The sequence below is a fragment of the Nyctereutes procyonoides genome, unplaced genomic scaffold (genome assembly GCF_905146905.1).
Source record: "Nyctereutes procyonoides isolate TBG_1078 unplaced genomic scaffold, NYPRO_anot_genome, whole genome shotgun sequence".
NCBI lineage: Eukaryota > Metazoa > Chordata > Mammalia > Carnivora > Canidae > Nyctereutes > Nyctereutes procyonoides.
In genome coordinates this window covers 57,753,488-57,767,103 of record NW_026575135.1, presented here as the reverse complement: position 1 = coordinate 57,767,103, position 13,616 = coordinate 57,753,488, and the positions used below count along the sequence as shown (strand labels likewise).

The following is a 13,616-nucleotide window of genomic DNA, read 5'->3' as shown; positions in this document are numbered from 1 at the left end:
TTTAAAAGGTGCTTTCATACTTTTCATTTTGACTTTTAGTCTCAGAGCCAAACTCAGACTTGTTTTTTTGTTTTTTTTTTTAAGATTTTTAAAATTTATTTGAGACAGAGAGAAAGAGAAGAGAGCACAAGCAGGGGAAGTGGCAGAGGAAGAAGGAGAAACAGACTCTCCTATGGGCAGGGAGCCTGAGGTCGGGCTTCATTTCAGGACCCTGGGATCATGACCTCGGCCCAAGGTAGGCGCTTAACCGACCGAGCCACCCAGGCACCCAACAAACCCAGGCTTCTCAATTCAAATTCCTTATTTTCCTCTATTGCACACCATTCACTTACTTACTTAATAATGTACGTTATTGAGTACGTACTGTTTCAGGTACTGTTTTAAATGCAGCACGTAGGGTAGGGTTAGAAAGGTAACTTCTGCCTTCGGTTTTTCACTTAAATAGAAAAAAGAATGTGCACGTACTGTCGTTGGCAAAGAAGTAACAGTAGCTGCTGCCCTTTCCCCGCCCGCTTTTTGTGTCTCCGTAGGCAACTGCTGTTATCTGGAAACCTTTGCACATCTGCAAGTCCCCAGTTTGTGACGCGGGGTCTTGCCTGCCAGGTGGGGATTAGACCAGAAGACCTTGGCTGGCTCCTCTCCTTTCCGCGGGCGGCCACCGCACAGGATAAGTGAGCTACACCTGCCAAGGAGAGCGCCGTTCTCGTGTGCAGGGCTGTGCAGTGGGGAGGGAGCATGACCTTGCTACGGGAAGCGCTTTCGGACTCGGCCAGCGCGGGGCCCGCGGGCAGCAGCACGCCCGAGGTTCTCGGACGGGAGGAACCCGCCTTCCGGGATGGGCGGGCCCAGACTGGGATCCCAGCGGGCGGGGCGGAGCGACGCGAGGGGGGCGGAGCGAGGGGCGGGGCCAGACCAGCCTCCCGGGGGCGGGGCGAGGGCGGGGCGAGGGCGGGGCGAGGGCGGGGCGGCGCGAGCCGGGGCTCCCAGAGGCCGGGGCGGAGCGTGCGCGGTCGACGTGGCAGCCGCAGGGGCGTGCGCCTCCGGTGGCCATTTTGGAGGCGGGGACGCGCGGCGGCGAGCTCCGGCCGGCGTCTTCGTGGTCTTCTCGGAGCGGTAGTCTGAGCGCCCCGAACTTCCTGTCCCGCACTTTTCACCTGCCACGCAGACAGTCTGTCGGGCCCCCAGGTGAGCGTCAGCCTGGCAGCGACGCGGGTCCGTGCGGGCGGCGGGACGGGATGCGGGCGCGGGCGGGCGCAGTCCCTGTGCGGTGGGCGGGCCGCCGGCCGGCGCCGCGGGACGGTTAGGCTCGCGTCGGAGCGCGGCGGTCCTGGACTCCCGGGCGGCGGCTCGCGGGCCTGCAGGGTGCGGCCGGGGCACGGGGGCCTCGGCCGAGCGAGCAGCCCCTGCCGGTGCGGGCCGCGGGTCTGGTTCCGGCCCTTCCCTCGGGGCGCGGACCGGGCCGGCGCCCCTGCGGCTGCCGCCTGGCCCCGCCTCCCGGCGCGCCGGCGGTCGGAGCGGGACCGGCGGCCGGCGCCCGCGGACCTTAGCCCGGCCCGGCCCAGCCCGGCCTGGCGACGTGGCACAGCCTGCGGGGAGGCCGCCGTCCCTAGGCACGGGGTTTCGGCCCTTCCCGCCTTGCCCGACTCCTGGGTTCGCTCCCCGGGAGCGGCAGAGGGGAGTAGTCTGTTATCCCCTAGGTGTGCCGCGCAGCTCTGCAGACGTTTTTTTGCATTTCTGCTCTTTGTCCCGGGACCGGCTTCAGGCAGATTTGCGAGATAGCTGCACTCCCAGATGGGCAAAATTCGTATCCGTTTCTGCCACTCAGAGTAGGTGTTTTTGAGAGGTAAGACGTGCTTGCCTGTGAACATGACACGTTTTGGCGTTCCGGTCTTTCTCCTGTAGGTCCACTCTTTCCTTCAGTTAACGTTTTAGGGAAGTTTATTTTGGGATCAGGGCTGAGAGCGCAGAGACAAAACTCCTCTTGCTTTGGCGCTCGTTACTGTCAGAACGTCGGTAGTTTTTGCGTTTAATGTTTTTACTTTGATCAAAGCTGCATTATTCCCTTTCTTTTATTGTATTCTTATCAGTAGCCATTCACTTTGTAACAGAAAAAACCACAGTGGAAGCAAATTGAAAGAGGAGGGTCTGACTGACCAGAGACTGAGGACTCCCATTTGCTAAGTCATTTCGTCACTTTCTTTAATGTTCATACGTTAATAGTGTTTTTTTTTTTTTTATGCTGAGACTTACGCACTAAAACCTTTACCAACTCTCACACTTCACTGTTACTTTATTACAGTAGCTTTTCTTTAGTGGAAGGCATAATGTTTATGCGCACAAAATTTACCTAATAAAATCAATAAGCCATTTCTTAGTATGTCTTTTAAGATCGAAAGAAACTGATCCTTTGTTGTAGGTTATAAGTAGTTTGCGTTGCACAGGTTATTTTGCCAACACACATTAATTTTAGGGGTCAAGATTATCTTTAGACCAGACTTCCACTGGCCAGTGTAAAGGATTTGTTAGCATCTGTACAGAGGAAGATGGGGAGATGAAAAGAGGTAGCTTCGACTGACTAAGTCCCCCAGAAGGCCATCTGTGTTCCAGGTTATCTCCCTATGGCGGCGAGTGGATGTACTGAGTGAGAAGATGATGCCTCCCTAACCCCTGGTCACTACTTAATTCCGTATATGTTTGCTTGACATTTACAACCAAACTCTGTGAAAGTGTTGTGTATTCCTAGCTCACTTCGTACTCCTCGGTCCATTTAAAAGTGGCTTCTAGCCTTTCTCTTCCCATGGAAATAGCTGTCACTGTGTTCGTATCTTCACTTTGGAGAATCTTTGCATTTTTTCAGATATCATCCTGTTTTGGCATTTCTGTAGCATTTGATTACTGCTACCCATTTTCACCTTGAAATTTCTTTGGCTTTTGGACACCACAGTCTCCTGGTTTTCTCCTTTTTGGTCATCTCACTCTTCTGTGCAAGCTCATCTGCCAGGCAGTTTTTCAAGGATTGGTCGGATCATTTTTTTCTTTTCACTTGATATTCTGTTCTTCGAATACCTCATTCCAGAACATGACTTTAGAGACTGAATAAACTGAAGAAACCTACACTTACTGCTAAAACTCAGACCACGTCAGTGTCTCTACTTGAGTGTTTCAAGGAGCTTAAACTCAATATGTTCAATTTTAAACAGTGCATAATGCCGCTTCCCAAAAAAGAAAACGTCAACACCGTGACCTTTTTTCATATTCCCTATCTTAATGAGTGGCATAGCCATCTATAAGTTGTGTGAGTGATACCTCTGCCCATGGTCCCTAAATCCAGTTTTTTTTTTAATTTTTATTTATTTATTTTTTTTCCCCAAATCCAGTTTTTGAAGCTACCTATTCTTTGCTATTCCCTCTGTCATCACACTAGTCTAGGCCAAAGCTGCTCACTCTTGGCATTATTGATATATGAGGTCAGATAATTCCTTGTTGTGAGGGCTTTTCTGTGCATTGTGGGATTTTTAGTTGAACCCCTAGTCTTTACCTCCTAGATGTTAATAGTCTCTCTAGTTCTGACAACCAAAAATGTCTTCAGACATTGCCTAATGGCCTGGAAGGCAGGATTACCTTCCTCCCCTCCCTGTAGTTGATAGGCACTTAGGTGTTACTAGTTCCTATATAAACTAATTCTATCCTTCTTTTTTTTTAATTTTTATTTATTTATGATAGTCACACACACAGAGAGAGAGAGAGAGAGCAGAGACACAGGCAGAGGGAGAAGCAGGCTCCATGCACCGGGAGCCTGATGTGGGATTCGATCCCAGGTCTCCAGGATTGGGCCCTGGGCCAAAGGCAGGCGCCAAACCGCTGCGCCGCCCAGGGATCCCTAATTCTATCCTTCTTAATAGTCTCTCTGCATTTACTCTGCCCTGTGTCCCAATCTGCATACTTTGGTCAAAGAACTGTTTTAAAAACACAAAAACGAATTGCCAAAAGCTGGAATTATCCTAAATGTCCTTCAATAGACCAATAGGTAAACTGTGGCACATCTATAAAATGGAATACTCGTCAGCAGTTTCTTAAAAATGCCAACTGGTAATACATCCAGCAACTTGGATGGATTTCAGGACTTTTCGTTATATTGACTGAAAAAAAGCCTATATCAAAATGTTCTATGCCATATGATTCTATTTAGGTAACATTTGTTAAATGAGAAAATGATAGAGAACAGTGTGTTGCCACAGCTTGTGGTTAATGGAAGGCTGTGACAAAGGAGCACCACGAAGTAGTTTCTTTAGGATGATGGGACTGTTCTGTATCCTGATTGTGCAGTTAGTTCCATGAGTCTTTGCATTTGATGAAACTTCATAGAACTACACATACACACGTAGAAACACACATATATGTAAAAACAGGTGAAAATCCAAATAAAACCGCTAGTTACTAGTACCGCACCAGTGTTAATTTCCGGGGTGTGATCTCTGTACTGCATTTAGGTATGATGATCCTGTTGGTAGGAGAAGCTGGGTTTAGGATTCTTCGGAACTTAGGTCTATTTTTGCATCTTCTTGCGAACCTAAAATTTCTTCAAAGAAGTTAAAAGAGGGATCCCCTGGGTGGCTCAGCGGTTTAGTGCCTGTCTTTGGCCCAGGGCATGACCCAGGATGGAGTCCCACGTGGGGCTCCCCGCATGGAGCCTGCTTCTCCCTCTGCCTGTGTCTCTGCCTCTCTGTGTGTGTCTCTCATGAATAAATGAATAAAATCTTAAAAAAAAAAAAAGTTAAATGATATGTTATCCTCAGCTTGAATGCTGAATGGTGCCTTTCTGTTCTTAAAGAACCCACGTCTTTGATGCAGTTTTTAAGGTTTGACACAGTGTGTGTTCTTACCTGTGTCTCCAGTCTTCTTCTTCTTTTTTTTTCTGTTCCTTGCCATATGGGTTTTCTTGAATATGTCTTGTTCCCTCTACCTTATAGGGCTTGTATACTTACCATATATTCACTTTCTCCGGAACCTGCCCTGCTTGCTTCTTTTTCCTTGCTTAATTAAATTCTATATACCTTTCAGAGCTCTGCTTATCTGTGGCTTCCTTTCCTCACCTGAAAACCATATTCCTCTCAAATAGGACCATGTTCTTACCCTCAGAGCACATAATTAAGGTTACATTTCATTGTACATTGGTATTACTTGCTCCTCTCCTGTACTGGAGGGTAAGTGTCTTGTTTGTTTTTGCTTACATTGTATGTCCAGAGGGGCACCAGGACAGTGCTTGGCGAGCAGTTGACCTTCACTGAATATTTGTTAAATGAATGAACACATCAAAATCAAAAACAGAAGTTTTATTTTTTTGATTTTATACTTAAGACAGGCTTGAAAATTTGTAATTTTTAAGGAAATTTTCCCATGTTTCTTGTAATCCATTATTATGTTAGAACCCTGCTATCTAGTTACCATATAACATTTTTGCCGAAGTTAGTATTTTTACAATGTGAGATATAACATTACTAAATATGATTTAAAATGTGAACTAGAGACTTTGGAAATTGAGCACATTTCAATTTTATTTTCATGGTAACAGAAATAGGCCACATATAATGCTTTATGGGGAAAGAAGAAATGTTTAAAAAATACTTTATTTTAAACATAATACTGAAAATTTAGGTAAAAGTCTAACATACATTCATGTGGCAGAAAATTATATTAGTAATTTACTGTTTGAAATTTATGAATTAGTTAACATAAAATTACTTTCCAGTTATAAAGTATGTATATGAAAATGTTATGTTCATATTACATGCATATCAAACACTGTCACAGACTGCTTTCCTAGGAATTTTGACAGATCCTTTATTCAGAAATAAGTGGCATTATAATTCATATACACAAGCCTTTGTGTCTTGTTGATTGTTTTCTAAAATTATTCTTGAAAAATACATGATTACAGTATAATATATATTACCTTTCTCTATTTTTACAGTAAACTTATTGAAGGAAAATGATGGAAGAGAGTGGAATAGAGACAACCCCACCGGGGACTCCTCCACCACATCCTGCAGGACTGGCCACAGCTGCCACGTCTTCCACCCCACTTCCTTTAGGTACATGGCATCGCCTTGCAGCTGCTGTGTCTGGAGGGTAGTAGAGACACTATTAACTTTTCTCAGAGTCAAGTAAAATAAAAATAAATTTATGAAAACTTCTCTGATCTTTCCCAGGAGAAGGGAAGTGATCTTTTAGTTAAGGCCAAAGTATGTTTTGCTTCGGGTAAACTTTTGTTCTCTATATTCCTCCTCTTATAACAAAAGCATACTGAAGAGCAGTTACTAGTTTTGTTTCATGTTCTATGACTTGATGATGATTAACCTTCTGCCCAAAATTTGTGAGTTTGGGTGTAGGTTTTTGTGCTTAAGTCAGCAAGGGGTGAAAAATGGCTGTTTTCTTGAAAACAGAGCAAAATGAGTGAAAACACAAAGATCTGCTTCTGAAAGGAATTGTGACTGAATTTTATGTAGCTGCTGCTTTTATGTAGGGGATTCAAAGTCTTTTGCACTTAATCATGTTTGTTGTGTACTTTAGATTACACATTTAAAAATAATTAGTGGGTTATGGTCTGTTACATTTTCAAATTTTGCAATATAAAGGAATGAGATACTTGGGAAATTAAGTGTAAAGTATTTCTAATTTAATGAGTTGTTTTCCCCCTCTCCCCATCCTCTAGCCACAGCCGGTTCTTTCTCTTCTCCGAATGTGTCATCCATACAGCCCCTACCACTGCACACCTACTCCAGCCCTCCGCCGGCCCTCCAGCCCTCCATCCCGCCTGTGCAGCCTCCAGCGCCCTTGTCACTCGCACAGCCTGTCTCAGTACCTTCTGGTCCAGCCCTAGCGACTTCTGTCCCCCTTCCTGTTTCTCCGCCACCTGCTGCTGCCTTCGGTAATCCTCCTCTGGCTCACTTTCCACCTTCATCTTCTACCCCAAGTACTCTTTCATCTGCACCCTCTTCTGGTCCTCCCACCTCCGGATTTTCTGTTGGGGCAGCTTATGACATCACAAGGGGACATGCTGGAAGAGCTCCCCAAACACCCCTGATGCCATCATTCTCTGCACCTCCGGTAACAGGTAATTCTCTCTTACTGATAAATGGCTATAGCTAATGTTTAAATGTGTTTTTTCTGAATAACTGCTTTATTGATACTTTACATGCCACACAATTCACCCCTTTAAAGTATACATTTCAGTAGTTGTCATGGTACTTACAGAGTTGTGCCACTATCACTCTAATCAGTTTTAATCACCTCAGAAAGAAGCCCCATACTTACAAGCAGCCACTCCCTTCTGGCTCCCGATGTTCACAGCCCCAGACGACCATTCATTTGTTTTCTGTCTCTATGAATTTACCTGTTTTGGACATTTCGTACAAATAGAATCTTAACAATAGATACAGGGTCTTTTCTGACAAGCTTCTGTCACTTAGAATTTTTTTTTTTTTTTAAGATTTTATTTATTTGTTTGAGAGAGAGTGGGAGTGTGTGTGAGTAGGGGGAGGGGCAGAAGCTTATTTTTAATTAAGGTTTGTCCATGTTGTAGCATGTGTCTGTACTCTTATTTTTTATGTCTCAATATTCCCTCGTATGGATTTTCCTTCCACGTTTTATTCATTATGTCAGCTGATGAACTTTTGTGTTGTTTCTACTTTTCAGTATTATGCATACTGTTTTTATGAACACTGGTGTATAAGTTTTTGTGAAAACATATTTTCATGTGCCTTGGGTGTTTAAGTAGACATGGGATTGCTTGCTTTTGAGAAACTGCTAAGCTGTTTCCCAAAGCAGTTGTACCATTTCACTTTCTCATCAACACTGTTTCTGTATTTCTGCACCACCACCACCACGACCACCGCCCCCCCCCCCCCGGTTTGTTTTTTTTAAACTTTTTCTTTTTGGCTGCCTTTCTTTTAACTCATGTCTTTATTTTCTGAAGTTTCCTACTCTCATGTTTTGACATTTAAGTTATCAAAATAAAGCTGAGCTGATGTTAATTAGTAAATGATAAATGTTACGTGTTGTTAAATGTAGTGTTTTAGTATATGTAGTGTCAGACAAAATTCCAAAAATTTGTTTTAATATTTTGTGTACTTATAGAGAAACATCAAGGTGAAATTTGAGTTTTTTTAAAAGATTTATGTAAAAAGTTATCAGGATAAGAATGTCCTGGAAAAAATTTAAAACCAAGGCTCATGTTTGCCTTTAATTTATGATAATAGGCTGTCTCCTTTTCTAAATCAATTACACCTATTTTTTGACTTCCCTGGAATGGTTGTTGGAAACCAGCAGCAAAACTTATTCCTTCTCATCTTTTGCCTGTTATTTCTCAGTTTAGGAAATGAAGCAACTTTGTTTTGATTTTTTTTTATTATCCAACTTTGCTTATCTACCTTAACAAGTTTTTTTGCATAGTACAGGTATTATGTCTATATCTATGAGTATGTGAATTTTCTTCTTTGAGTTAAAGTAGGGCATATGGAATATTTACTAATTGTTAGCACTTTTATATGAGGAGCTTGGGTGCTCACATCACTTAGTTTTATGCACTGAAAGGATTAGAATTACAGTTGGCCACATCCAAGTGCTAAGTAGAGCCAACAGGAAGTACTTTTTTTTTTAAGATTTTATTTATTCATGAGAGACACAGAGAGAGACAGAGGGAGAGGGAGAAGCAGGCTCCATGCAGGGAGCTCGATGTGGGACTTGATCCTGGAACCGCAGGATCACTCCCTGAGCTGAAAGTAGATGCTCAACCACTGAAACACCTAGGCATCCCCCAGGAAATACTTTTTGATATATATTTTGTCATTTCAGGACACTTGGCTTAAGAAGCCTTCAGAATGGCAAGAAATTTCTTCTTTAGGATTTTGTTTCATTTGTATTTTATAAAGGTTTAGGTAATTATTGGAGTATGTAACTCAGTCTTGAAACACTTCAGTGTATATTTACATTATTAAAGCTATTTTGAGCTATTCATCTCCTATAGTGTATCGTCTTTTTATAGGAAATAGTTTATGCAATAAATTAACATATATTAGAAATTTTGCCATTTACCAGGTATGTTGCCGACTCCCATTACTCAGCAAGCCAGTTTGACATCTCTGGCACAGGGACCTGGAACCACATCAGCCATTACTTTTCCAGAGGAACAAGAAGATCCTCGAGTTGGTAGAAGTCAGGATGAAGCATCTGCTGGTGGGCTCTGGGGTTTTATTAAGGTAAGGGGTATTTAGTTTAAAAGCTATGCTGAACTCTTTAATTCTGAAACTATTAGATGTTCATTAGAATAATCTTAAAAATCTAGGATGGTATAAGGAAAGAATAAAAATTCTTTTTATTCTAATTACCAGTTTTCTATAGTTCTTCTCAATCTTTCTTATGTGCATATCTGTGTAGATGCAATTTTTAAAAATAAAAGTCAAAATGGGGTAGTGATATGTGGACAGTGTTGTGTCTTTTGTTTGCCTTTATCTAGCATATATCAGGAACATCTTCCATTCATAAGTATTCTTCAGAAATATTTTTTTTTCTTTGTGGCTGCTTTGCCCTTCATGCTATGGCATTTATTTCCCATATTTTGCTAATGTACTTCAGCATTCTCTAATGGTAATTCTTAACAACTATGATGAGCCCTCTTGTATGCAAATCTTTATGCTCATCTCTGTTTTATTGAGGTTAATTTCTCATGAATGTCAGTGAAAATTTACAAAATTACTGATGATGAAGATGACTGTCCAGAAGGGTTATACCAGAATAGACTGTCCCAGCATTTTTCATTTGCCAGCACTAATTATGAACTTGAAATAGAATATTTTCTAATTTGATAGACAAAAAGCATACCTCATTTTAATTTGCATCTCTTGGTTACTAAATTTGAACATTTTTCATGTGATTTTTTTGTCATTTTTTTCTTTTGTGAAGTCTAGTTTTCTTTGCGCATTTTTGAATTAGGATGATTTTCTTTCTGAATGAATTTGTAAGAGCTCCTCATGTAGTAGTATTTTCTTAATGCTGTCAGATGTTGCAGTTTTCTTTTATATTTATTGTATGTTTGAATTTTACCCTTTTTGACAAAACTCTGAATTTTTAAAATTTTTTTTATGTTAAAAATTACCTTTTCCCACCACAAATGTGGTAAATGTTTTCCTGTGTTTCTTCTAATTCGTTTATGGTTTCATTTTTTTTTTTGTACCTACCAATTTAATGTTGCTGGTACTTATTTTATTACATAAAGTAGAAGTCAAATCTAATTTTCTTCCAGCCACTTGACTCTTCCAACATCATATCCCAGTGTTTTGATACATTATCTTCATCTTAGTTATGAAATTGTGTGTTAATGTCAGTTTATGTACTCTATAGTCTATTCCACTGTTTGGCCTGTCCCTGCAGTAGTACTTCACTATTTTACTTATTGTTAATTCTGTTTATTATTATGATAATACTTACTGCAAGTCTGCTCTGCTCAGGTGGGGATGGGGGAGTATGCATTGATGAGTAAGATCAATTCCAAGGCTCTGCTTTCATAACAATTTATCAGTGTTTGGTTTTATAAGTTTGCCAATTTCTCTTTACTTCAGAATTTTTCTTTACTAGTCTTTTCTATTTCTCTTAATGAATTTTGGGATTACTTTTTCAGGTTCCTCCTAGTATTTTGAGGGTTTGGCTGCAATTTAATTATATATTAAACATTTTTAAATTGATAGGTGGCTAACTAATTTACTATGTTTGAGCTTTACATTTCACAAAGATAATACTTTTCTAAGCTGCTTTTTTTTTAATCCTTCTGTGTACTTTTTAAAGGTTTTCTTCATGTAGGGATTACTATTTCTTTCCCTTGTTAAGAGCATGTGTCAGTGTCTCCATTATCAGCTGTACCCAGCTCAACTCCACATGTCTTGTAAATCATTCTTGTCATATTCCATGTAAGATTGGCTGACAGTTTTAAATATCAGTGTTACGAACTCAACTTTTTTCTGAATCACCTTAGTTCAGTGGTAGGTAGGAAGAGGTGGAATGGTGGCCTGCAGCCAGGGGCCATCTCAGCGGGCACTGTTCCCTTGAAATCTTTTTACCACAGGAGAAGTATAGCACAAGAAGGGAATACTCAGACCTGGTTCCTTCTGTTTAATAGTGTGGTTTTAAGAATTCAGAGGAATAGGTCTGAATTAAAAGAATGAATTTGGGAATGAACACTACAAACGGGAAGTAGGAAAAAGGAAGAAATGTTAGTAGAAGACAGCAGAATAATACATATTAATAGATAAATTCTGGGGAAGAAGGATGAGAAACATTAATATTTTAATTTTTTTCTTAGGGAATCAAGTATGAGTCTATAGAGACAACCAACTACAGTTTAAAGTTTTGTTTAGTCTTTCATATAAATAAATAGATGTGAAATGAATTTAAAATACACATAAATAAGATGCAAATGTATGTATACATGTATAAAATGAGTACATATGAATATATACATCCATAAAATGATTACATATATGTGTGTATATATGGTATACATACTTTCCAGGTCATTGCCCTTAAGAGTGTGGTCTGCAGAGTGCTATAGGTCTATGAGAAGAAGAGAAAATGAGAGAGAGCATTTTGAAAGCTTAACAGCAATTTGACTTTGCTACAGCCTTGTTTTTCTTACATTTTACCAAATTATAGGTCTGCGATGTATCAGAAACTTTTTCACCATCAGGTGTTCTTTGCTTATTAGAATGGGTGTTTATATGTTAATTTGTCTTGTGCAGGGTGTGGCCGGAAATCCTATGGTGAAATCTGTGCTTGATAAAACAAAACATTCAGTAGAAAGCATGATTACGACGCTGGACCCTGGCATGGCCCCATATATCAGTATGTACCTAAGATAGAGCAGCATCTGCCATATGTTTTTAAAGTATGTGCCTTTGTCAGCTGCTTATTGTGATTCCATAGTCTTGTAATCAATGGAAATCCTCTTATGTGTAAGTTGACTGTAAGTCTTAGTGTTGGTGTTATTAATTTATCTTTTTCTGAGTCACATAAATTTTGAAAACTCTACAGAATGAACTTTGGAAGGAGTAAAACCAATATCCTTAGTATGCTAATTAGTATACTTCAATTAAAAGCAATATATTTTAATTATAAATACAGTTAGTGTTGCTGTGTATGAATTTTACTGTTTGCTATTGACATTTGAAGTGATGCTTTGTTTATGTTTGATTTTGATAGTTGTCCAATTACCTATCTTCATGAAATGTGATTATGCTTAGCTTGAGAATAATATTTTTGGAGGAAATTAATCTATTAATGAAATCTGATTAGTAGGTTTGTGGGAGATTTTAACCACCTTTGAATCCTCCTTACCAAGAATCCTCCAGATAGCTGACATAGACACACATGCTGTCTGCCATTTAATTTTGAACGTATGTCCAGTATGTGAAGAAACTTAATCGCTTAGCAGGATCAGTGAACAATTATTAGTCATTCTGTTAAAAATAATAACTTAAAAGCCAAAGCCATGTACTAGGTACTAGAACAGACATTTTCAGTAGCAATAAAAAAAAATCAGTAGCTTTCAGGGATCTTAATGCTATTTTAGTTTACGTTTTAGTAAATGTCAAAGGACAAGATCTAAGAGTAAGAAGTATCGTTTATTAAGTGCTTGCTCTGCCAGGCAGGATTTCTCTTAGGAACTTTGGAAAGTAAGTATTTTCCTCAAGTTTGAGGTGAGGAAGCCCTGGGTTCAGAGTGGTTATTAACCTAGGTCACACAGCTGGGTAGAGCTGGATTGAACCCCTGTTCAATTTATTTTTTACACTTGGCCACTTTGCTTCCATGAAAGTAGAAAATTGAATCAAGTATTAAATCAGCTGAATTGTTCTTTGCCTTTGTAACTGCCAGAGGATTTAGAAATTAGACCCTACGATAGATACTGGCTTCATGTCTTCATAGTAATCAAGTGTGACATTATTAATGCGTCATATGTAGTCTTTTCTTCACAAGTCCATATTTTGAATGAGGGAAAGAAAGGAATTAGTATTTTTGGAGCTGTTGCTATTTTAACGAGTACTGTGTTAGATTGTGAAAGCAGTTGTTGAAGCCTTAGAACGAGCTCTGTGATGTGGCAGATACTTTTCTGTGAAGAAGTAAACTCAGTGACTTCCCCAAGGTAGTGAAGCTAATAAAATCAGGACTCAAACCCGAGGCTTTTTCTCAGACCAGTAGTCTGCCTGACAGCAAGAGAAAGGCGGAAGATGAAGGGGATGGGGTTACGAGGGAAGATACAAAATCTATTTCACTATTAGTGAGTATCATAACAATATATAGTCTTAATCAGTTAGCTGTAAGAAGCAATAAAACGGATGTGAAAAAGTTGACTCCTTATTGATAGTGAAAGCAAGCAAGACCATTCTGATGTAAGAAAACTGGTATTAAGGTATTTTTACAGAAATATTCTAGAAATCACTTTAATAGATTTAGATGTATCAAGAAAGCACAGGAACTGTTAGAAGTGGATTTTAACACAGTTCAGCTTCCTGCATTCTTATAATTACTTTTCCTGTCATTGTTAAAGGTGGCACTGCTCATCACAAAAA

At 40.3% G+C, this 13,616-nt stretch overlaps 1 protein-coding gene across 2 annotated transcripts in view; it reads left to right on the top strand.

The window, feature by feature from the left end:
* Nucleotides 1-1,064: 1,064 nt before the first annotated feature.
* PRRC1 (proline rich coiled-coil 1) overlaps nucleotides 1,065-13,616 on the top strand; it is a 39,551-nt gene continuing 26,999 nt past the window's right edge. For both annotated transcript variants that reach the window (XM_055302491.1, XM_055302490.1), the window contains exons 1-5: nucleotides 1,065-1,185; nucleotides 5,972-6,092; nucleotides 6,713-7,114; nucleotides 9,097-9,257; nucleotides 11,790-11,892. In XM_055302491.1, coding sequence (XP_055158466.1) covers nucleotides 5,990-6,092; nucleotides 6,713-7,114; nucleotides 9,097-9,257; nucleotides 11,790-11,892 — 769 coding nt within the window. In that variant the 5' untranslated portion in view covers nucleotides 1,065-1,185; nucleotides 5,972-5,989. The remainder of the gene's footprint in view (nucleotides 1,186-5,971; nucleotides 6,093-6,712; nucleotides 7,115-9,096; nucleotides 9,258-11,789; nucleotides 11,893-13,616) is intronic.